The sequence below is a fragment of the Engystomops pustulosus genome, chromosome 6, assembly GCF_040894005.1.
Source record: "Engystomops pustulosus chromosome 6, aEngPut4.maternal, whole genome shotgun sequence".
In the NCBI taxonomy this organism is placed as follows: domain Eukaryota; kingdom Metazoa; phylum Chordata; class Amphibia; order Anura; family Leptodactylidae; genus Engystomops; species Engystomops pustulosus.
In genome coordinates, this window is record NC_092416.1 from 142,609,949 (window position 1) to 142,633,499 (window position 23,551).

Sequence of the window (23,551 nt, forward strand, 5' to 3'; positions counted from 1 at the left end):
CACCCGGGACCAGAGTGTATGTGACACCTGGTCTTCACCAGAGCCAGCCGCAAAGCGGGATGGTCTTGCTTCGTGCCACCACGTCATTCCACGGGTGCGACTAGGTCCGCCGTGGCAGCCAGGGAAGCGGGGGGTGTAGGACACAGTCCAAGCCTGGGATGACAGCAGGAGTAAGGCTTGGAAGGATGAGCAGGAACTCATAGCAGGCACACGACCCAGGCGGACAGGAGAACTGGTGGCTTGGAGACATCTGGGAACACGGGAGCCGCCAGGAGCGTCTGGGAACGCTGGAGGACTGGAGCATCTAAAAACGCTGGAGACCGACATGAGACAAGGAAGCGTCAGGAAACGCTGGAAACAAGAAAGCATCTGGGAACACTAATGAGCTTTCTCTTCCTTAGGAGAAGCTTTTGGAAGCAAGGTCTGGAAACCCTGGAAGATCCTAGGAGAAGACCCGGGCAGGATGGGAGGTGCTGGATTATAAGGGCGAGCCGGGTAAGCCAGCGCCAATCAGGAGGACGCTGGCCCTTTAAAGCTAGGAGAGCCGGCGTGGCCTAGTCGGGGAGCAGGAGTGTTGGAGAGGTGGGTCTGGGCCAGGGGTTGCCACAGGGAAGGGCACGTACAGAGATCACGGGTGCGGCCGTGACAGTGCCATTGGCACATTGTAACAAATCATCAGAAACTATATAGCCTCGTGTCTTACAAAGACCCAAGGCTGTCATGGGAACAGATCGTCGCTCCAAGCATTAACTAGGGAAAAGTTATTGCAATAAGCGCTGTATTGATTATCTTGTACTTCCCACCAGACCAAAGTTTTACTTTTAACATAAAAAACTAATATATAAACAAATATTGCAAAAAGAATAGGTAACAACAGGCTTATCACAATTCTGAATAGCACACTAAGATGCATGTGGATTCATAATACAGGCATTTTTTGTTGGTCTCTGTGACAATTGGATTTTAAAAATGTTGGATTGCCATAAGAACCAGGATTAACAATAAAGCTTCATTACAGACACCTTTAATTACTGTGATATCTGTTTATTGTCTAAAGTACAGTAAATTACCAATTACCAGAGGTCCGTTTGTAACTAGGGGTCGTATGTAAGTCGGGTGTTCTTAACTAGGGGACCGCCTATAGTGCAATGTTAGATTTATGAATGAGGAAAGCCTGTATCTGACATAAAAAAACTGGTGTAAACTGAGGTAACTAATAGGTGGTGCCTAGTACGACAAGATAATATTATACTACAGCAGATTCATCATCCAGCATCAGATACTTTGATCAGCCTGGTGCAGCATAAGACTGTCTAGTCTAACTGTGGCTTACTTTCTCTGAGACGTTTGAGATGTCTGCGCCAATATGATAATTCAGCAAGGTCCTTACTGAAACAGTCTTTTTATATTTTTTTTAATATATATTTTCCTAGGTAAGTCTTAATTTCTAACATACTTAAATACATTTTCAGTATTTCCAAAACTACTTGAGTTGAGGAGCCGTTTCCTTAGGGGTAGGAGAGCCACTTATAACTGGCCACTCCCATGGGACACTGGACACATCTCTGCATACAGAAAGCTAAACTTTGATGCAACTTAGCTTTTTTTCAGAAAAAGCCTGTTTTACCATAAAAACTCTTTGGCAATGTGTACACTATTCTCTGTGGGGACATGGGAAGCCAGAAAAAACACCCAACTTACAGATTTTCTCTAGTTAAAACAGACCTCTCTGCCCACTGTGAGCTCGGCTGAAGCTCCCTGGATGCTGGAAATTTACTGAACTTCAGTCCCAGGCTGCAGTGATCATTTATAACGTGTCTGTAATGAAAGTTTTATTGATAATCCTTGTTCCTACGACAGCTCAAAATACAATTGTTATATGGACAAAAATTTATTTTGGTAGGTTTACAAAATATACCTGATCCGACTTACATATATATTCAAGTTAAGAACAAACTTACATAACCTATCTTGTACGTAACTGGAGGACTGCCTGTACTCTACTAAGATAATAGGTTTTTTCCTCATTAATAATACAAGACAGAGGATTACTGACACCTTTATGTATTATTTTTTTTTTAGATATTATAAGTAAAAGTAGAGAAACGCGTTGTATTGAAAGTTTGCACTTTACTCTGACTCAGACAACTAGTAAATATATTATTATCTTACACTCCAGATTCCTGTAACACATTTTGTACGATACTTTCCCAGGCCGCCCTCTCTTAGCCCCCTCAAATTGGAAAAAACTGAGGCATGGGTGTATCGTGCCTTACCAAACATCTCTGACACTTGGCAAATCCACTTACTACAGAAATAGATTTTCCAGACTCCATTCACAAGCACGATACACATTTGTGTTGTTACTGTGGTTTAGACTGATCAGAACAATAGAAAACATTACCAGTCAAGATGAGTAAAAGTTACCTGTGAGTCATTTCTATGAAACTACATTATCAGCAGGTGGAGTCACTTCTTCAACCACATCTTCTTACATGTATTACATAAAAGACATGTGCCCAGTATTTACAGCAAAATGAAAGCATAGTGATTGATTTTATATGGCCATCCTGAGAGGGAATACGCTCGGAATATAAAATAAAAGGGTTGTGTGAGATTAGAGTCTGTCATTCTTGATGATGGGCTGTGTCTAGTATTAAGTTCATAAATGGGATTATGCTGCTATACAGGACAAGTTATGATCAGTGATGCATCAGACTGCTGGGACTGCCAGTGATCCATGGACAGGTGTCACATTCAGTGGGTAAATCAACAGGTTGAATAAGCGTCCTGCTGCTACATTCAGTCGTATAATAGTGTCAGAAATTGCCAAGCATGTCGCTCTACCATCTCTGGCACTCACTCATGTAGCGAATAGGAGTGACAGAGAAAGCTGAGCGATATGCTTGGCAATTTCCAATACTCCCTTACTATTGAATGGACCCCCAATCTCTGAATTGCTGGCGGTCCGTTCATATGAATGGTGGGAGTTCAAGCAGTTGGACCCTCACCAACAGCTTATCCAGCTCTAGATAGGGGATGGCTTGCAAATTTGGTACAACTCCTTCCTGCCGAGGCAGTAGAACCTGTACTTTGAACCCTGTTCCTGAGCTTGTGCCTGTTCCCTGATACTCATGTTTACATATTTATATGAAACCCTGACACATAGGGGCTTATTTACTAAGGGTCCACGGCCGCACTTTGGTCAGATTTTCCGACGTTTTCAGGTTTTGCACGGCTGTGGCAGGTATTTAACAGGGGATTATGTCACACGGTATTGGATTGTGGAACAGCTGCACTGGCTTTCATGCGACAGAAATTGGGGGACGGGCCATCGGACGATCCAACTGATTCGGATTGAGCATGGGATTTAACTTTCAAATTGTGTCACAAACCCAAGCATTTACACACACCGGAAAGAAGAAGGTAAACTCCGGTGGACTTGAGCGGGGAAGCGACACATGCAGGATATCGGGAGCGCGATCTTTGTGAATCGCGGCACAGTGCATGATCGTCTGACAATGCACTTTCGGCGTACTCCTCCGGACGCGTAAATAAATGTGCCCCATAGCTTTCACATCACATTGGCTTATTATTGGCTTTCTGCCAGTTTAATGGCAGGTTTTTTTTTTTCTTTTCTTGCTGCTCCTAGTGTGCCAGATAATGGGGCAGATTTACTTACCCGGTCTATTTGCGATCCAGCGGCGCGTTCTCTGCGCTGGATTCGGGTCTGGACGGGATTTATGATGGCAGTTCCTCCGCCGTCCACCAGGTGGCGCTGCTGCGCTGAAATGCATCTAAACGCACCGGAATACACCGAGCTGGACCAGGTGAAGGTAAGCGCTTCCCATGCGACACATTTTCGGTTTTTAAATGCAGCGGTTTTTCCGAATACGTCGGGTTTTCGTTCGGCCACCGCCCCCCCCCCCCCCATTTCCGTCGCGCGCATGCCAGCGCCGATGCGCCACAATCCGATCGCGTGCGCCAAAATCCCGGGGCAATTCAGGTGCAATCGGCGCAAATCCGAAATATTCGGGTAACACGTCGGGAAACTGCGATTCGGGCCCTTAGTAAATGACCCCCAATGTGTCGGCACTGCAATATTGTTGCTTTTCCGACACTCATGGCCTTTTTTTGGCTGCTAAATTTGGGCCCAGCTTTGGAATCCTGACACGTTTCCGGCGCTTCTAGGTTTCCAATAAGTTTCGTGGCGCACAAGTAGACTAGCAAAAAGCTTGTCTACCAAGTTCTAGTTCACCTTCATGAATGTGGAGTCCGTTCAGACCTTTTTCAGTTGTGCAACAATTTATGAAGCCCTTTTGCCACAATCTAACATCCCAGTCTAACTTACCGCACAATTTGTGCTCCAGAAAAATGGACCCTCTAATAATAAACTGACAGCACAATAATTTCCGTAGTGTCTCATTTCCTGCCTGCACAGGATGCTCTGCTATTAGCTGTAGATATGCAATCCAGTGGAAAAATATAGCATCTTCTATATTTCATTTCCATCAACTTAAAACGGGTGTTCCCATCTGGGCATTCACTTTTAATTAAATTCATTTGCCATATGTAAACATTTCTTCAATTGGATGTTATTTAAAAAATTGTTCCTGTATGAAGATAATTTCTCATAAATGTTACCATATTGACCCTTAGAAACGAGATAGCATCGGATACGAACACCTCACATTTTGGCAGCGGTGGCCAGATATGCGCTATTGAGCCCTGCCTGACCACATGGATTCGGCATTATTATACAGGACGGCTCTGGGACCTGGAGTAACTCCTCAGGCCTTTAATATTCAGAAACGTTTTGTTTCCTTGTGCAATCACTCCAGCAGAGGTGGCCGTATCCAAAGACACAGTCTTTTTTGTAAGGGACCATATGACTACATTTATGAGAAATTTTCTTCTCACATGAACATTTTTTTATAACATCTTATTGAAGAAATGTTTATATATGGCAGATTAATTAAACTGAATGTGAATGCCCAAACGATAATACCCCTTTAAGTGGAATACAAAAACTGGGCTCTATACAATTTCCACAGAAATCAGTAGAAACGTCTTTTTTCTTCTTCATATGCATTACACTAAACCAGTTTTGGGGAATAATAAATTCAACATCTAAGGAAAGATATCTTAGACAGAAGGTAGATAGATGCAAATTATTTTCAAGTATATTGCTCCCGAATAAATTTACACTGTTTTCTCTCAAGGCATAAAAATATGAAATGCACAATGAACATAACTTGCTAATTAAGTCCATAGTGTCTTACCGGATATATTTGATCTTGCTGCAAGTGGTTTTCCAAATATATTCCATTTGTAGCAGAACAGTTGATACTATGCTAACAGACCCTATTAAGTCAAAATTGGAGCCTATCACTACATCCCTCATTTTGACGTATCATAGTCATATTTCATTATTAGAGTTCGGTGCTGCTGTTTTGCAGGGAAGGAGGGACTCCTTGCATCATATATAACCAAGGAACTTTGCATCATCACACAGTGAGAGACACTAATTTTAAAGATATGGGGAGCAGCTCTCTATGATTTCCATTACTTAATCATTTATGTGACAGTGATTTTCTTCTATATCGACTTGGTTATGCAGAACAGCTGGTGTGACCTTATTTTGTCTGTGATCAGATCCTATAGACCTGAAAAAGTCAACGAATAAAAAAAATCTATCAGTAATCTTATAGCAGCACCAGAGAGCAGCATTGTAAGTCTTGTAAGAGATGAATACAATAGAGGAAATGTTACTACAGTATATTACTCCTCTTATCAGATATGCTAAAGTTGCAGGTTAGCTGTGTTTGTGTAGACTTATCTGCCATCAGTTCCATATTTAATCATATATTTTCCATATGAGACTCTATCAATATTTGGTATCGAGGAGAGAGAAGTGCCTAAGATTAAAATCTTGCACCATTCTGAATGTGTACTAGATCTCCCAGAACTTGTATCACACTACATGAACTGAGCCCAACCTGGAGAAACGAGACTGGCTATAACAAAATGTCGTCCTTGTCCTCACTCAGGCACATGTGACTACTGCTCATCTGTGCTTGTGTCAGATTAATATTAAACCTGTAATAGATGAATGATTATTTTTTTTGCAGACATTGATACAAGTATGGATTCTGTAAACTATCAAGAGCAACCACAGCCAGCAGGTAACATCTTTTTCTATGTAGTTTCTCAAGTGTTCACTTAAATTACAGACGTGACCCTAAATTTTACTACACTAAATGATTTTATTTTATAGACCTTAGCATCTGCTCTTCAAAAAGAGTCACAGAGCCCGATCCACGAGTTGCCAAATATCAGCGTACGAAAGATGAGGATGAGCCACAATCACGGGGCATGGAGCAGACTGATCTGCAAGGAGAGGACAGCAGTGGTAAGGAGAATTCATTTAGTAATCATGTCTAGTATTAGAAAAGCCCTCAATACACCTAATTTATCAAAGTGGCTCATGCTGGATGGTTTATTTGGTGTCTCTGTAGACACGCTTGTCTTAATTTATACAACCTATTAATGCCATACTTTGGGGGGGGATTTATTTATTCTGTCGCAACCTCCACAGTCGACATCTGAGATCCGACGACGGACAGCATAGCCCGATGTATTAATGTAGTGCACGGCTGTAAGTAATTAATGTGCAGACGGAACTAATCCGTCGGGTGCCATATATTATATGATAGTATATTATACGATAATACATCTACCCCTTCGTGTCACAACTTTTTGCAAAATTTGATGAACGTGTAAGGGGCCAATCCATAATAAATAGGTTCTTATGACTGTATCTAAGAGCTTATTTATAGATAGTGGTTGTGGTGTAATAACAATTTTACTATATGTCAGGGGTTAAGCTAATGAGGTCAGTGGGTAGCCCACGCAAATTTACCTAGCCTATGGGGCTTCAAGCTCACAACTTTGGAACCCCTCTCTCCCTAATTTCCTGTGCAGTATCACTTCCCTCTTATCTCTGCACAGATTTAAAGGAAATATACCTTTAAAATACATGACACATAATACATTATAAACCAGGGACACTTATGGATCCAGGCACCGTGACTGTGGTAATCTTCTTATGTTTGTTATCCATGGTCTCCTTCCTTCTAAAATCAACTTTTAAAATTATGCTAAAGAGCTCGAAGTGCCCTGGTAGTGTTACCAAAACCGCTTCTTGCTGCCGTTTCAATGGTGGTTACATTGTCTACCCGCCCCCTCAGCGCCATCAGCACTTCCCCCTCCCTCTGCCTCATGTAATCTCACTTCAGCAGAGGAAGTTTCAGAATACAGTGGGAGGAGGGAAGTGCTTCGCATATTGTAGCAGCCTGTGAATCTGTAGTACAGAGGGGCTCTGGTAACACCCACAGAGCCTTCAGGCGCATTAGAATAGTTTGAAAAGATGAAAAAAGGTAGGAGGCCATGGATAAAAAATAGGCCTACATCTATGAGTAAGCGTCCCTGGATTTTCATGCTTGATTTTGATGGTAGATTACATTTAACTACCTGCAATCTGAGTTTTCTATCCATTCACAGGAAATGGGTGCCTGCTATGTGTTACACCTAAAGCTGCTTTTTCTGATCCTTAACTCACAAAAATAAAATTGGAAGACTGTCTTTAGAGTAGGATATTCAGTCTGTATATAGACCATATTATGGTAAAATTTTGCAGTCTGAACAATGGCCGGGCCACACCATGAAACTTCACATTCAGCAACATATCATATTGTTGTTTACAAGTCATTGAAGACCATGACTGGTCAGATGGTTAGAGGCTGGTCTATAGTGTGTATAGTGCCTTGAGATCACTGACCAGCAGCATGTACTTTCCCCCTAGCTCTTTTAGCATAAGTTATTAGCTTGTCCTGTTCTTGCAGCATCAGCTCTTCCTGCCACAAGCCACTCTCAGCTCCTCATCCTCATCTGCTTTGGGTATGATATTCATTTTTCATACTAACACCCACTCTGCAGACTGCCGCAACACCAGTCTCTGTATCTTGGTTGTCCTAGATTAGAGGGCCCTCTCACTCCTGTGCCTGCAATGCCTTCTGACTACTAATAAGGAACCTTTACAAACAGTATATTGCTTGACCACAAAACCACATCGATGTAGCTTCTGTCTGAAAGAAGAAAAGGCAATCTTTGGGCAATTCTGTGAGACCATACTTTTTCATTTAGTTATATCTGTTTATTAAAGAATTGCTGCATAATGCTTTCATATTGAATGTGTTCTGAGTACAGATGCATAAGAAACATACATGTACCCATATACAAATATGTAGGTGGACAGTATGTATGTGCGTATTGAAACAAATACATCCTGTTCCATAAAATAGATCAGCCAAGCGGTTGAATTATAAGTATATATTTTGTACCATATTTTGATAAATTTGGTGGTTTATTGTCCTAAATCCTTTAGCTTTTCACTCTGTAGTCGCTAAAAAAAATTAACTTGTATACTCCTGGAGCCTGGACACAATAAAGCCGACATACTACTCCTCAGCTTTACTGCGCATGTGCCATGTGTACAGGTTTTGCACAATGGAGCAAGAGTGTACAACTCCGGTTTCAATCAATTACTGCGCAGAGATAGGTCCCAAGCGCCTCATCAGACTCATCTCCGGGTAAGCATAAAGGTTTTTTAAATAGCTGCCAAATAGAAAGCCAGACAGGGCAATATAGGAAACTAAACCTCAGGTCCATAAGGGCATGTGGGTGGTTTAGTGTCTGAAATCCCCCTGACAGGTTCTCTTTAATATATTCTTGCTGTTTTTAATTCCACCATAAAGCAGAACTCCTTTGGCAGCAGACCTGTCTGGAAGTGTTATCACTTGTATGCTCTGCAGCCTAGGCTCAGGATGTGGTAATTGCCTTGGTGTGGCAGCAATGAGTTCTCATCAGGCTGCGTACATTACACTGTGTCCAGGGAGCGGCAGCCGCGTAGGGCGCTAAGTGCTTGTGGCTTTCTGCTAAATGTTGAGCCCTGGTTGGATTTACCGAGTGTGCTGGTTTGCAAATGAAAGGTACATCTTTATGGTCATAGAGCGTTATGTTTTTTGTTTCATTTTACTTGAGCTGGTTAACCAATGTATATTTTGGGACAAGGGTGTTATTGTAGCATATGCCATGCATGTAAAGAAAGGGAACTACAATGTACTGACTATTATGAATGTGTGACTGTCGCGAGAGACGTGTGAATTATATTTCTGTGCTTCATCCTGCTTTATGCTCAGTCAATAGTTGTGTGCACTGTCCATGGAGAACAGGTCCATGAACGTAAATGTGTAAACTTCCCCTTATCCTTGGTTGTGGTTTTGGTGGTAGGCAGCAATTTTGTCACTGACTAGTATGGGATTCTGGTCAGCACCAAACATATGTAATAATTTAGTGAAACAATTGATATAAATATCTTTCTAGATATTCTAGAGATGGAAATAAAAAGGTGATTTATACCCATACCCATGTCAACTTTACTTTCTGATTGTTTGTTTTCAGGATCATCTTTTCTTATACCAACACATTGCACCATTCCTATGTTATTCCTACAAATTAATGAAGAACTTGTTACCAGATGGTGTTGTATCCCTACATAGAGTGACATTGTACAGTCAGCTCTGACCCTGTAGAAACCATTGACACAAGAAACGGCAACACATAGTTGTCAGTTTATTCATATTTTTCGAGGACTATACAATGCATAGTTACAGATCACGATACCCAAGAACTATTATTAAAGGGGTATTGCCACAAAGACAAGATTCTTAAATGTACTCAGGAAAACAAAATAGCACATTCTCTAACTCACTATTAATAACAAAAATATAGCATTTCACAGGCCCGACCCTGGATCTTCTGAGTTTAGGGCTGGCAGTCATATTGTTCTTCTGTCTGATTGCGCTGAGCTGAACTGCTCTCTCCTTCTAGCCCCCACCCTTGCATTCCAGGACGAGCTCACACATACACACTGACTTCCTGCCGGCAAGTGAAGCTACGAGCTACAGGCAGATAAGATCTTTATCCAAGGGAGAGGGAGGGAGACATATAGTAGAGCTGACAGTATGTAATGGCTGTGATAGTAGAGCTCAGAAGGTCATGTGTAACATGCATCTCATGGATCTCATCATCTCTCATCTGTCTTATCTCTCTTTCCAAGTGGCAGATACTAGAACGTTCAGAAGGTAAATAAAAGTGTACATAAACCTGTACCTTGATAATCTACCCAGATTGTCAGCAAATAGCACTAGAAGAATCATGATGTGTATGCTCAGAGCTAAAACAGCAATAAAACTGAGTAAAATTTTTAAGTAAGGGGTTAACAATTATCTTTATTTGGTAAACCTCACTAGGGGATTGAAATTGGAGAATTTTCTTTCATGGACAACCCCCTTTAATGGATCATGCAGGTATTTATTAAAAAATACAAGGCTACTTGGAGCACAGGGGGAGTCCACTGAAACCGCATTGCTGTGAGATTTGTGTATTAAACACCTCTGCAGACAAGAGAGACAGAATAGAAACAACACAATAGTTAGATAACACTTCTCTATTGCACTTCTCCAGCTCCAATCCTAGAATATAAAATACAGTTCTTAAAGGGAACATGTCATCAGAAATTGGTATAATAAACCACTAGCCAAATGTTGTCAAGCAGCCGAGAAGCTTCTAGATGATTTTCATTTCATGGTCTTTTGTGGTGGCATCATGCAGAAAATCAACTTTGAAGTGAGATGTAAATTGGTTTTATTAAGTCAAGGAGGCGGAGAGTTAAACACAGAAGTCAAGCTCACCCTGCCTTAGAACACCCCTTTACTGTAATTGATGTTCCTGCTTCCAGGGATATCACTGATCAGATCTCCTGATGATCACATGGGAGGAGGCGTTTATAGAAAGAGAGAATTTGACTTCAGTGTTAAACTCTCTGCCTCTCCCTCACTTTATACATCTAACTTACATCCTACTTCAAAGCTGATTTTCTGGATGATGCCACCAAGCTGGGTCATGAAAGAAACCTCATCTAGAAGCTGTTCAACTGCTTGACAAAGTAATGGTAGAGGTTTATTAGGCCAATTTCAAACAATACATAAAATGGTATGGTTAAACAGATCTCCAAGATCAATACCTAACATTGTCTGCAGCTTTGTATGATAAAAACTGGTATCACATTCTCTGTAAGGAGGAGCCATGTTATAAGGGAGCAGCAGGAATATATAGATTATCGGCCTTGCTTCAAAAAATGTCAGCAAATTAAGAGGTGAAGACATTGGCTATTGTAAAATCCAGTCCAAGCAGAGACCTGGACATGAAATGTGAATACTGGCTACCTTCAAGCTGTTTATACATTTACCTCAACAAAATATTCCAGCAGCCTGCCATGTTTTACATGTATGTTTATATGGGGTCTGTACTAGATAAATAAAGCTCCAAAGGCTATAAATATATCTTATTAGAATTAATCAAGATCAAACGCGGCAAGTGGGAATCCCTAAATGAGAGCAGTGCCTGTAGGCTGTTAGTAGTTAGTTCCCAAAAACCCCTTTAAGGTAAATCTACCTGTAAATTTAGCCACATTGCATCATAACATCAAGCGGGGGCTATTTGAGGGCTTGTTTTCCAGTTTTCTGGCCTACAAGCCCTGAAATAGTTCCCCCCTTACGTCATGTGCATGCCAAGTGGTTATAAAGGTGTGTGCCCTGAGGCGCAGATCATAGCACAGTTCTGCACAAGGCCGGACCTGGCATAGAAATGCCTGGGGGTACAACCCCAGCGGATACATTGGGAGGCCAGAGCCTCCTAATAGATCCAGCAGATGCCGGGTGCAAGGTTCACATCATATGCTGGCAGATCCTGGTAAATCTCCACCCAAGTATTTTAGACAGTTTTTAGAGGTGTTTACAACTTATGGCTGTGGCCTAATTTGAGCTGCCTTGCATCAATTTTTTGGTATTTTCAGGCTAAGTGCATATACACACAACAGTGAAAATAGTTTTTAGACAGACCAGACTGTCTGTTATTTCTACAGACCATGTGACTCATCCGTTATAGAGTAGAGCATGTCCTAGTCAGAACTGTTTTTCACAGATCGGTCCTTGACTATAGTTTATTAAGATCCATGAAGACCGAATACCAGACTGATGCAAACCAGCTATGAAAAACAAAATAAAAAATATCAGTATTTCATAACCGATTTTAGACATATAGGCCCACATTTATTAGAGTGTTTGCACCAGTTTTCACTCTAACTGTGCACTGAAAAGAACGTGCAAACTGCTTGTACATGTATTGTAAAAAAAAGTATTGTCACCGCTTAGATGTCGGGCAGCAGTGTGTCCGACAGGACAGAAAAAATGTGCACCTAAAAGGGGCTTAGTTGTGTCACATTTACTACTGAGGTGCGCCACAATTCTGCAGCATGAACAAAGTACCCATCCAAAAATGTTGCACACTTCCTGAGCAGTGCGGGGGGGGGGGGGGGGGGGGGCGGATTAATGACGACTGCAGTACAGTACAGACTGCACTAGTTTTGGTAAATGTGGGCCATTTTTGTGTAGGTAGGTGATAAAAGTGCAAAGTCAGACAGATTTTAAACTACAGGCAGTCCCCAGCTTAAGAAGACCCGACTAAGGCTACATTCACACACATGTATGGGGGACGTATATACGGCCGATATACGTCCCCCATACATTTCTATGGGCTCCCTAGCCTGGGAAAAGATAGGACATGTCCTATCTTTTCCTGTGATACGGCGCCGTGTGCTGTATCTTCCTATGGAGAGGGGCGGGGGTAAGCAGCGCTCATCCCCTGCTCCTCTCCGCAGCGCCGATGTATGCCCGCCGTACTACGGTACGGCAGGCATGCATCGTGTGAATGTAGCCATACAGACGACCCCCAGTTAAAAACAGACCTCTGGATGTTACTGTACTTTAGACCTAGCCTACTATAAACAGTTATGACTTATTAAAGTTGTCTGCAATTAAGCTCCAATGTTAATCTTGCTTCTTATGACAACCCTACATTTTTTTTTAATCCAATTGTCACATAGACCCAAAACATTTTTGACTGGGGTTACAATTATAAAGTATACAGTTCCGACTTACATACAAATTCAACTTAAAAACAAACCTACAGAACATATCTTGTACGTTACCCGGGGACGGCCTGTACATCCTAATTTTAAGGAAAAAAAGTCTGATTTTCTATCCAGCATTAGACACTTGATAATCTGGATAAGACTGTCTAGTCTTACTTTTATTAATAGTAGTGCTGCACTTCACTCCACTTGGAGTATATAGGGTGCTCAAGTAGGGCAACCAGTTCAAAGATAAATAAAACAAAAACTTTACACTCCTTCTTTAGGATGATTTGCAGAAACATATTTAGTGAAAAGCAATCCAAAAAGTAAATGTATGTAACGTTTCTCCCAATAGTAGGGAGGTTATGAGCATTGCATTTCTCACCCTAGGCTTATACTCGAGTCAATACGTTTTCCTCTTTTCTTTTGTGCTAGAATTGGGTGCCTCGGCTTATATTTGAGTTGGCTTATACTCAAGTACATACGATACTAAATAATACGTTTGTTACGAACTATAGGCAAAATTGTCTGTGACCAACCACAACTAAACTCCATCCTGACCACATGATGACCCGGCTGTCTGTTCGTAGACGTGTTTATTTCTACCCATAGACGTTTTTATTTTATCTCTCTAATATGTACAGTATAGTGCTGCCATAGTGAACCCTTTACAATTTCCTTTGAAATAAGTTTCTTTGCCCTACAATTACAATGTTTGAGAAATGGATGTCAGAATGACTATGCTCTGTGTATATGTTTACATCAGCAGAGGACACAGTAAAGGTAAAAAATGAATCTGCAGAGTCAGCAGCATCACAGCAGTCAGAAGGCAATGATTTATCCTATGGTTATGGAGAAGTGTTTGCACCCTACAACAACATCCAACTGGAACGACATAACACATCATATGACCTCAACAGAGCCCACCTGGGAAAGCTGTACTGTGACATGTGTGGACTGGCATGCAACAGCCTCAATGTTTTACTAGTACACAAAAGAAGCCATACGGGTATGTGCTCTCTCCCAGACATTTTATGTGCAGTTACATATATACAGATACTAGAGGTATAGGATGAGACCTACACACACAGAAATACTCAGCGTCTTTGTCTTTATTTTCCTTTGTTGCCTTCTGAAAAGGAAGAAAGGAGCAAATGCAAAAAACACAAACCAATAAAAACACAAACTAAAGTGTTCTCTTTCTGTAAATATATCCACAAAGTTGCCTTTCCAGAACTGATTGCTGCAGATATTAAACTAGTTGTGTTTGGTGCATTCATATATTACAGGTTTTTATGTACAATTATTATATCGTGTTTTACCATAGTATTATCTGATAAAATGTTATTGTGCTCATTATTTTTCTTATTTGTGAGATTGCAAGATTTTCTTACAGGGGATGATATAAAGACCTTTACATGGACCACAGACATCTGTCTTAATGTTAGGGCTTTCACGACAAAAACATTGATGTGTTGTCCGTTTTACTTTAACATACATTTTTATTACATTTTTCCAAAGTATTTAACATGTAGTAAAAACTGTGTGTCAGTTGAAATATTAAGGCCACTTTGGGACATAAAAAAATTGTACAAAATGGTATTCTATCCAGAATGTCCATTGAGACCAGAAGAGAAGCACATGCTAGACGTAGCATAACATAATGAACTCCTACTGATATCAGGACAAAGCAATAACAAGTGAACATAGACATACAGAAAAATGTGTATAAGAAAGAAATTAAAGCTACATTTGTCCATGCGTTCAGAACCACAGCAGTTAATCAGAGCAAATAACCTATCACTATTTAGGATGTAGGGTGTCCGAACTTCATATTGAAGACGACTATGAAGGGTTGCAGTCTTGGATATGAGAATATAGGTCTAGACAGAAGAGACAGTGTTGTCCCTTAGCTTTATTTTGCAGCACAATACTGTATAATAGATCGATTAAGTTGCCATTTTTCTCCATCCTGTTATAAAGTAGAGCATCACCTAATCTAAACTGATCACCCATGGCGGGGTGTGGGGGGGGGGAGTGGACGACACACACCAGAAGTACTAAGGGGTTCCAGCGCCGAATGAAATCTGTGCAATATTCTGTCCGCCATGGATTTTAACTCTAACCTGAACCAGTATAATGGCGCAGCCAGGTTAGCCTGCCCTGTGCCCTGCCACACCTTCTGGGCAGTGAAGTTGATGAAAGGATAGACTAATATGTGGATGTGTGAAAAACAGGTGCCACATGGATGCAACTCGGCTGTGAAACACAGACAAAAATGTCTGTGTTTCATGACTGAGAATCACCTTTGTCATGTAAATGTATCTTTAAAGGTTTTAAGTGCTTTTGATGGTTTAGTCTTGTGTTTTCCAATAACACGGAGGTGTCACTTGTAAACTGTTGAGAGCTTGTCTGCGTAATGTGATAGAAAATTTTATTTTGAGACACTACTATACTTTACTAGAAGTTGAAGTTGTCCAAAATGTATTTCACTCACTTGAAGCTACAGGCTGGAGTAGTCAACTAAAGGATGGAGTAGTCAACTAAAGGTCATCAATAATTTGCAGCACTAGTGTAAGATTGGTGTATACCAGGAGTCCCCGAACTTTTTACATAGGGGGCCGTTCGCTGTCCCCCTAAGACCGTTGGAGGGCCGGACTAAAGTTTAAAAATAAATAGCGGTACATGTGACCGCATCCATAATACACTGGCACCCCCCTCAATTAATTATTTAATATACTGCACCCCCTTGTGAACTATTTTATATTAATTATTAAACATACTGGGACCCCTCTCCATTAATTATTGAATATGCCTCCCCCCCATTATTACTAGACTGCCCCTCATAATTTATTATTTCCTATGCTGCCCCCACCATTATTTTTTTCTTATGCTGCCCCCCACCATGAATTATTTCCTATGCTGTCCCTCATAATTAATTATTTCCTATGCTGCCCCCCACCATTAATTATTTCCTATGCAGCCCCTCATAATTAATTATTTCCTATGCTGCCCCTACACCATCAATTATTTCCTAAGCTGCCCCTCATAACTAACTATTGGCCCCCAGCCGCCACAATCTTTTTACTGCCCTTTTTAATAAAAAATAAAAACCCTGTACTCATCTAAGTCTCCCGCCACGCGTCTTCTATCTTCTTGCTGGGTCTGGACAGGAAGGGGTGCGCAGCCGCGTGATGATGTCATCATCGAACACTATACAGTGAGGGGCAGGAGCTTCCTGTCCGGAGGGATGGAGGCTCCTGCCCGACTGTCGAAGGCCGCGGGGGCCCAGCGCTGGCGATGCAAGCGACGGGGACCGGATCAAAACTGTCTGCGGGCCGCATGCCGTATTTTGGGGAACCCTGGTGTATACAGACAATACCTCCCTAGGACTATTCCTTTAAAGGGAGTCTATCAGTAGTTTTGTCCATACAAAGCTGCAGACAGTGTTATACAGCAACCCTGAAGATATGTGTAACTATACCTGTGTGTGTGTTGTTAGTAGCAGCAGAACTATGAAAAATACATTAACTTTCCAGGATTGTTCCTGGACTTGGCGCACTTGGGGACAACTATTTAGTTTGTTGATCTTTTCTGCCCCCAAGCCTCTCATGTGCTGTATTTAGTAATGAGATCTCACACACCAACTACAATCCTGGGATATAAACACATTTTTCACAGTCCTGCTGTAACTAACAGTGCACACACAGGTATGTTACAGTCACTGTCTGCAGTTTTCTATGGTTAAAACTGCTGGTACATTGCTTCAACATTGACACATCTATACTATATTTATGTTATAGACTAAGTTCAATAATTTTCATGAAGCAGTTCCTTGCTATATGAGCCCAAGAATATCAGACCACGGGCTTAAGAGCTTAATGGGCCTCCTCTCACCCTTGCCTGTTTCAGGAGAACGTCCTTTCCAGTGCAATCAATGTGGAGCTTCATTTACCCAGAAGGGGAATTTGCTTCGACACAGCAAGTTACACACCGGAGAGAAACCTTTTAAGTGCCACCTATGCAGCTACGCCTGTCAAAGGCGCGATGCGTTGTCCGGACACCTCCGAACACATTCAGGTGAGTGTATGGGCATTTTTCACTTTATTTAGCACAAATGCTGTTAATAGTCACTGACCCTCATTTATTAAAGCCGCTGCACCAGACCTTGCAACTAATTTTAGTGCTTTCACACATATCTATAAAGTGTCCGGGACGCTGCACTATACTCAACGCAACTGAAAGGGACGTTACGGTGCACAGTCGAACCATAAGGCACATTTATCACACGGGCAGATTTATCAAGCTGTCTGAAAGTCAGAATATTCTTAGTTGCCCCTTTAAAATATTCATGAGCATAAAATGAAAGTTGAGCTGTAATTGGTTGCCATGGGCAACTAGGAATATTCTGACTTTCAGACAGCTTGATAAATCTGCCCCACAGTGTTTAATAGAAGTGCATTGCACGTCCCATGTTAAAAGTGAGCCAATAAAAGTTCGTGAACTCTGTTAGAGCAGGGCAGGGGGTGCCAGATTCAGGAAGAGCGGGCACTACAAATCATGAAACTGCACATAGTGTTTAAGAAACGTAGGCCACTATCTGTCACTTATTTTTCAGGGATATAAAATGCGTTCTTAAAACTAATCCATCAGAGGTCACATGGCTTCTCAAAATGTATTAGAATTCAGGAAAACTCATATAAGTTGATGACTAGATGGTATAACACACCCACAACCCTCATGCAGAAAAAACTAATAGCCATAGACACTTGTTGGAGATGTGGTAACAATGGGGGAACACTAGCACACATTTTCTGGAGATGTCCGAAATTGCGTCTATTTTGGACTAATGTCCAATCACACATAAATCAGATAACTGGGAAAACATTAACACTCAGCCCAGAATCGGTGCTTTTATGGCTCCCATCCTCCTCATGGAAACCTTCAAAGAAGGATCTCCCCACACTTCTAGTGCAAGTAGCGAAACTAGTGATACCACCCAAATGGCTACAAAAAGAACCTCCAAGCATAAAAGAGTGGTTAGACCGAATAGATCACATATACCGCATGGAAGAGCTAGCCAGTTGGGAATTGAGGAAACCATAATGCATTCACCAAATTATGGGCACCCTGGAAGAACTTTAGATACTCATAACTCCCCTTTAAAGGAAATATCTTATATAGTACCTCAATAAGTCACTCTCTTCACTAGATAGATCAATAAGAAGGAAAAGTAGAGTATGCAAAAAGGTTGACACTGTGAGTGGGAATGTTAATGTTAAAAGATGCTACTGTAAATGTTTAATTTATTTATTTATTTTAATATGTTCTCGTACCATCATGTTTAAGATGGTTTCAAGGTTTTACATATGCTGCAGATATGCACCGATTGTAAGTACTTAATAATGCCATAACACCCTTATCATAATATTGAGTAAATTTTGCACTTCATACAGATCTATAACAGATGGATAATATTCGTATGCACATATGTACCTTCGTTTTTGTCTTTTGTAAACTTTATTTGAAAAATAATAAAAAGATTTATACAAATAAAATGCGTTCTTAGTAGGTGGTTGTAAGGGAGCTTTTAATAAATGAATACATACATTTGAACTTTGACAACATGAATTTGTTCTGTTAAAAATAGTGGAAAAACCCTTCAAATGTGAATTCTGTGGACGTAGCTATAAACAGCGCAGCTCTCTGGAAGAACATAAGGAGCGATGTCGTGTGTACCTGCAAAATGTCAGCGAATCTGGTAAGTGCAACTTGTATGGTTAAAAAAAATCATGTTTTTTTCTTCTTTATACATTTTTTTTTTTTTCTATATTCTCTTACCCAGCCTGAGCAACATAAGTCAAAAATGTGGGTTGTATTGAAGTTTACAGCAGATCGGTTTTTTATGCACCCCTGAGGCTGCTTTCATACTATACTTTGTTTCTTTTTTAAACCGATCGGGAAAAACGTTGACCAAAATTCATATATTTCAAAAGTAAAATTTGTATTCATTTTTAACATCGATTCTGGTTAACAATGCAAAAGACATGTTGGTTTCAAAATGCTTGGTGCTGGCCGCTCTACTTTCAATGGAGTGGTGAGGATTGTGAAGCACTTGTCCCTCTTTTCTCCTGCACGCGGCTTTTTCATGTGCATGATCCCTAAGTGTCGCTGCTTAATCATGCTTAATTTTGATGGTAGGTTTCCTTTAAATACTACATACCCAATCCTTCCACCCCCAACATCTACTGGTAGGGGAAAATCAGACAACCTTTTTACTGTACATATAAACCACCATGTGTATAAGCACATTAAAGGAAACCTGTCAGGGCCTGATTCTTCTTTTCCTGCATCGCAAGAAGAGGCGCCGGTGCGGGATCCTCTTATGTGCCACATCATACTCACATCCAGGTAAGTATCAAAGTTTATTCTTTTTATTTTTTACATATATACACTTCAAAAAGGTCAATATGGTTACCCTAAGCTACAGGTCCATAAGGACCTGTAGTTGGTTTAAGGTCCCAGATTCACCTGACAGGTTTTCTTTAAGACACCTCTGGTGAATGTAGAACAGTTTCCACAGCTCATCAGATTACAGCCAGTGTTATTCAGAGATTGAATAGTAGATAGCACATTTCTGCAGGTACAGCATGTCTTGAAAATGGTAAAAATTGGAAACATTTTATGTAATATTGCTAGAAGACTTGACTCAGCCTTTGATAGCTATCTTGCATGCTCAAACCCTGTCATATGCACAGACGCCTTCCTCCCCCTTTTCTCCACTCTCCTTCCTCCATTGACCACAAATGTGAAGGGACAGGAAGCAATGCCTGCCATTAGACAGCGTGGATATGTGTGTTCTCGCCTTGTATTGAGAGAGAAGACAAAACCTCAAACCAGCTCAGTGGAAACACTGACAAGAGACATATCGTGGTCAGAAACAGGGCGCAGCTGGCCTGTGCATTCACAGGGATTTGTATAATAGTACTGGACCACCACATTTTTACACTTTCTTCAACTTTTTGTTGCTTGTGAACGCATTAAATATGTTATTATATATTCATTTTATAAGAAAAAAATGTAACACGTTGCAATTACAGCTCACCAACCCATGATCTCCAAGTAGTAGACTGCTTGTTAAAGGTGTACAAGAGAGGGAGAGGAAGCCGGGTCGGTTCCGGAGTCACAAATCCAAAGAGAAAAGGAATTTCTCCAGCACTCAAAAATGAATAAAGCCACTGCTTTGTTATTTTAGCTGTGTGCTTATGGTAATTGTCTTGTTGGAAGAGGTTTTCCTCCAGGATATCTCTGTACTTGGCCGCATTTATCTTTCCTTCAATTGCAACCAGTCCCTGTCCCTGCAGATGAAAAATACCCCCAAAGCATAATGCTGCCTCCACCATGGGTCACACTTAGTTAGCCGTCTGCTGGAGTTCACAGTCTATATTGCATTGTCCGTCTATAATGCACTGTGCCGCAATTCACTAAGATCGGGAACCCGATATCTTGCATGTGTCACTTCCCCGCTCAGGTCTGACAGAGTTCACCATCTTCTTTCCAGTGCATGTAAGTGCTTGGGCTTGTGACACAATTTGAATGTTAAATCCCCCCCCCCCCCCCCCTCAGTCCGAATCAGTCGGATCGTCCAATGGCACACCCCTTAATTGTGTTGCATGGAAGCCAACGCAGCTGCGCCAAAAAAAAAAAACGTTTGCGTGCACCAAAATCCCTACACAGACAGCTGTTAAATACCTGTACAAGCCGTGTAATCCCCGAAAAAGACACACAGTCCGACAAAAGTGAGCTCCACGACCCTTAGTAAATGAACCCCCATGTGTCAATGTTGGAATTGTATTTGGCTGGTGATGCTGTGTCTAGTTTTTCTCCACACATACCACTTAGAATTAACATTGAAACGTGCAACCTTTGTCTCATCAGACCAGAGAATCTTATTTCTGATAGTCTGAGAGTGCCTTGAAAGCTCTGTAAATCTTTCGGAACAGGCACAACAAAAAACAGACGCAAAATCATTAATAATTCCCCCGTCTCATGACTTGACACATATTCATGCACATATACTGCATAATGCAGTCGTGTCTCAGCTCTAGGTCTATAGCGGGGGCAGGATTTACAACTGAGATACGGTCCATATGATACAACTGCATGTGAATAGGCTGTTGCACATCGCAAAGCGAATACCAAGTTACGTGTTTCCAGTCTTTTTTTCTCCTTCTCTCCACAGCTGTTGAAGAACCCAAGCAGATGAAACCAGAAATGGGCAGTGATCGGGCTTTGGTACTGGATCGTTTAGCTAGCAATGTTGCAAAGAGGAAAAGCTCCATGCCTCAGAAATTTATTGGTACGTACAAGTGCTCAAGGCCTCAAGGCTCTCAGTTGTAAATGCTGTACTGTTATGTGTATGACCTACACATGCCCAATTCTGTTACCTTTAGCTTCCCCCCACTTCTCCCCAGTGTTAATGGGTTCCTTGGTTTCACAACCTCTTTCCACTTCTAAGAACAACATTCACTTGTACAATGCAGACTAATATCTGTTTACTATAAGTGGAAAAGGGGAGACGTAGGCATTGAAGCAAAACCTGAAAAAGGGGAAGGAATTACCAGGACAGCTGCAAATTTCAGGTGCATGACATATAATATATATTATATTCAGCAATGCACATATAGAAATATCTGCAGTGAGTTACTAAAAGCAATATAGTGCTGATGCCCCATGTATACTAGCATTGACCATGGTTAGCATTATAAAACACCTGTTAGTCCAGTAGTTTATTCCCCAATTGATTACCATCAGGGAGATTCGGGACATACTGTAGAAACTCACATTCTTCCCCTTCATGCAATTTTTTACGTAATAGATGATAAATCATGTCGGATGGAGTCACTACATGCATGCAAGTTAATGATAATGATATTCATACTGCATCATATGCTTTTTGTCCTGCATCTATTTACAGAATATGACTTTACAAAGAAGGGTAAGGGTAACTGTTTGCGACAAAACCTATTTCAAGAATGGGGGGGGGGGCAGAATATGTTCTCCATATAATTCTGTGGGAGAAACCAAACTAGCTAAAGAAGCTGTTTGTTTGGTCAATTTTGTCTCACCCTGAGTGAATTTTGAATGGAGAGCACAGTAGCATGCCTAGCGGTGGGCCTGTAGATATGTCATAAGATGGGCCATACTCCATTAAAGCTGTTGGGATTTAGGAATTAAGTTAAACATTAGGACATTCTGGTGATATAGGGCCAGGGCTGTGGAGTAAGTTGCTATGTGTACCTGAGGTTCTTGCAGAAAGCAGCATCTAGACTATTAGACTCACAAGGGGACATTTATAATTTTTTTTGTTTTTGAAATGGTGTATTGATATAGACCTTGGTCCAGAATTATCACTGCTCTGCGCTTAAGTGTAGTGGTTGCGCCTTAATTCTTGCATTGTTGTGCCAGAATTATCACAAGCTACAACCATCTGTGATGAGTTGAGTTCCTGCCTCTTATTAATTACTTTACTTTAGGTACAATATTGGATTTGGGCAGTTACATGTGATCCTCCTACAAGCTCCTCTCTGCTTTTCTCCCACACCCCAGCATGAGAATAACCCTCACAGCAGAGCCCAGGTGTGTGACACCCTGCAACCAGTGATCTCCTCAGAAGTGACTTCTCCTGGAGGGGATCCCCCAGTGTTGATCTTCTGCTGTCCCCATGTAATTCTGGCCAGTATCCTCCTCAGACACCAGTGGGGCCATCCTGATACATGGGGTCATGTCTCTGTAATATCTGCAAAATCCTGCAAATTACTCTCATGCTCTGAGTTGCTGCTTTTGCAGATTGTTTTGTAACTAGAAGGTCATGGACTGTAAACAGAGGCTGCAGGTAGTGTCTGTACTAGTGTCTGGCTGAGCTCTGCTGCTGGGAATAAGCTGCTCTGCACAAGAGCTCAGTGCTTACATCTTAGTTTACACCACCTTAAGGCTGGAGTGATTTTGCACCCGTTTTTGCGCATGAATGAAAAGTCACTAATGATGAATATTATTAGGCGCAGCAAAATAGAGCATAGGGTGTTAGATAGGGCATACACCTGCGTCAGTCTCTGCAGATGTGATACTGCCTCCAGTGGAGGTCACGTGTCACTGCCTATCCGACACAGCTGACCGGCGTCTTTGCGGACACATGGTGTGATTGGGGAGTGTCGTAGTGCCGCGAGCAGCAGCAGAGAGCACCCCTCACATCACCCATGAGAATCATTACTGCAGCTTTTACCTGTCTACCCTTATACATTTAATGTACATGCTCGGCAGTTTATCAGAAGATAAAGGAACTTGAAAGGACCACATGCATTCATCTTCAGCACTGCCAGAATGACCGGGTACAGGCCTGAGGAGTTGGAGTCATGGAGTCGGTTACTATTTTGGTGGAGATAGAGTAAGAGGTTT

The 23,551-nt window shown here is 41.4% G+C and overlaps 1 protein-coding gene across 9 annotated transcripts in view; it reads left to right on the forward strand.

Moving 5' to 3' along the window:
• IKZF3 (IKAROS family zinc finger 3) overlaps positions 1-23,551 on the forward strand; it is an 82,175-nt gene that overhangs the window by 50,851 nt on the left and 7,773 nt on the right. For 6 of the 9 annotated variants that reach the window (XM_072111476.1, XM_072111474.1, XM_072111470.1 and 3 more), the window contains 6 exons: positions 6,132-6,185; positions 6,278-6,412; positions 13,863-14,105; positions 17,009-17,176; positions 18,747-18,857; positions 21,339-21,455. In XM_072111476.1, coding sequence (XP_071967577.1) covers positions 6,146-6,185; positions 6,278-6,412; positions 13,863-14,105; positions 17,009-17,176; positions 18,747-18,857; positions 21,339-21,455 — 814 coding nt within the window. In that variant the 5' untranslated portion in view covers positions 6,132-6,145. Of the gene's footprint in view, positions 1-6,131; positions 6,186-6,277; positions 6,413-8,953; positions 9,051-13,862; positions 14,106-17,008; positions 17,177-18,746; positions 18,858-21,338; positions 21,456-23,551 lie in introns of those variants that run through there. The other 3 variants (XM_072111471.1, XM_072111478.1, XM_072111479.1) reach the window with 3 other exon arrangements.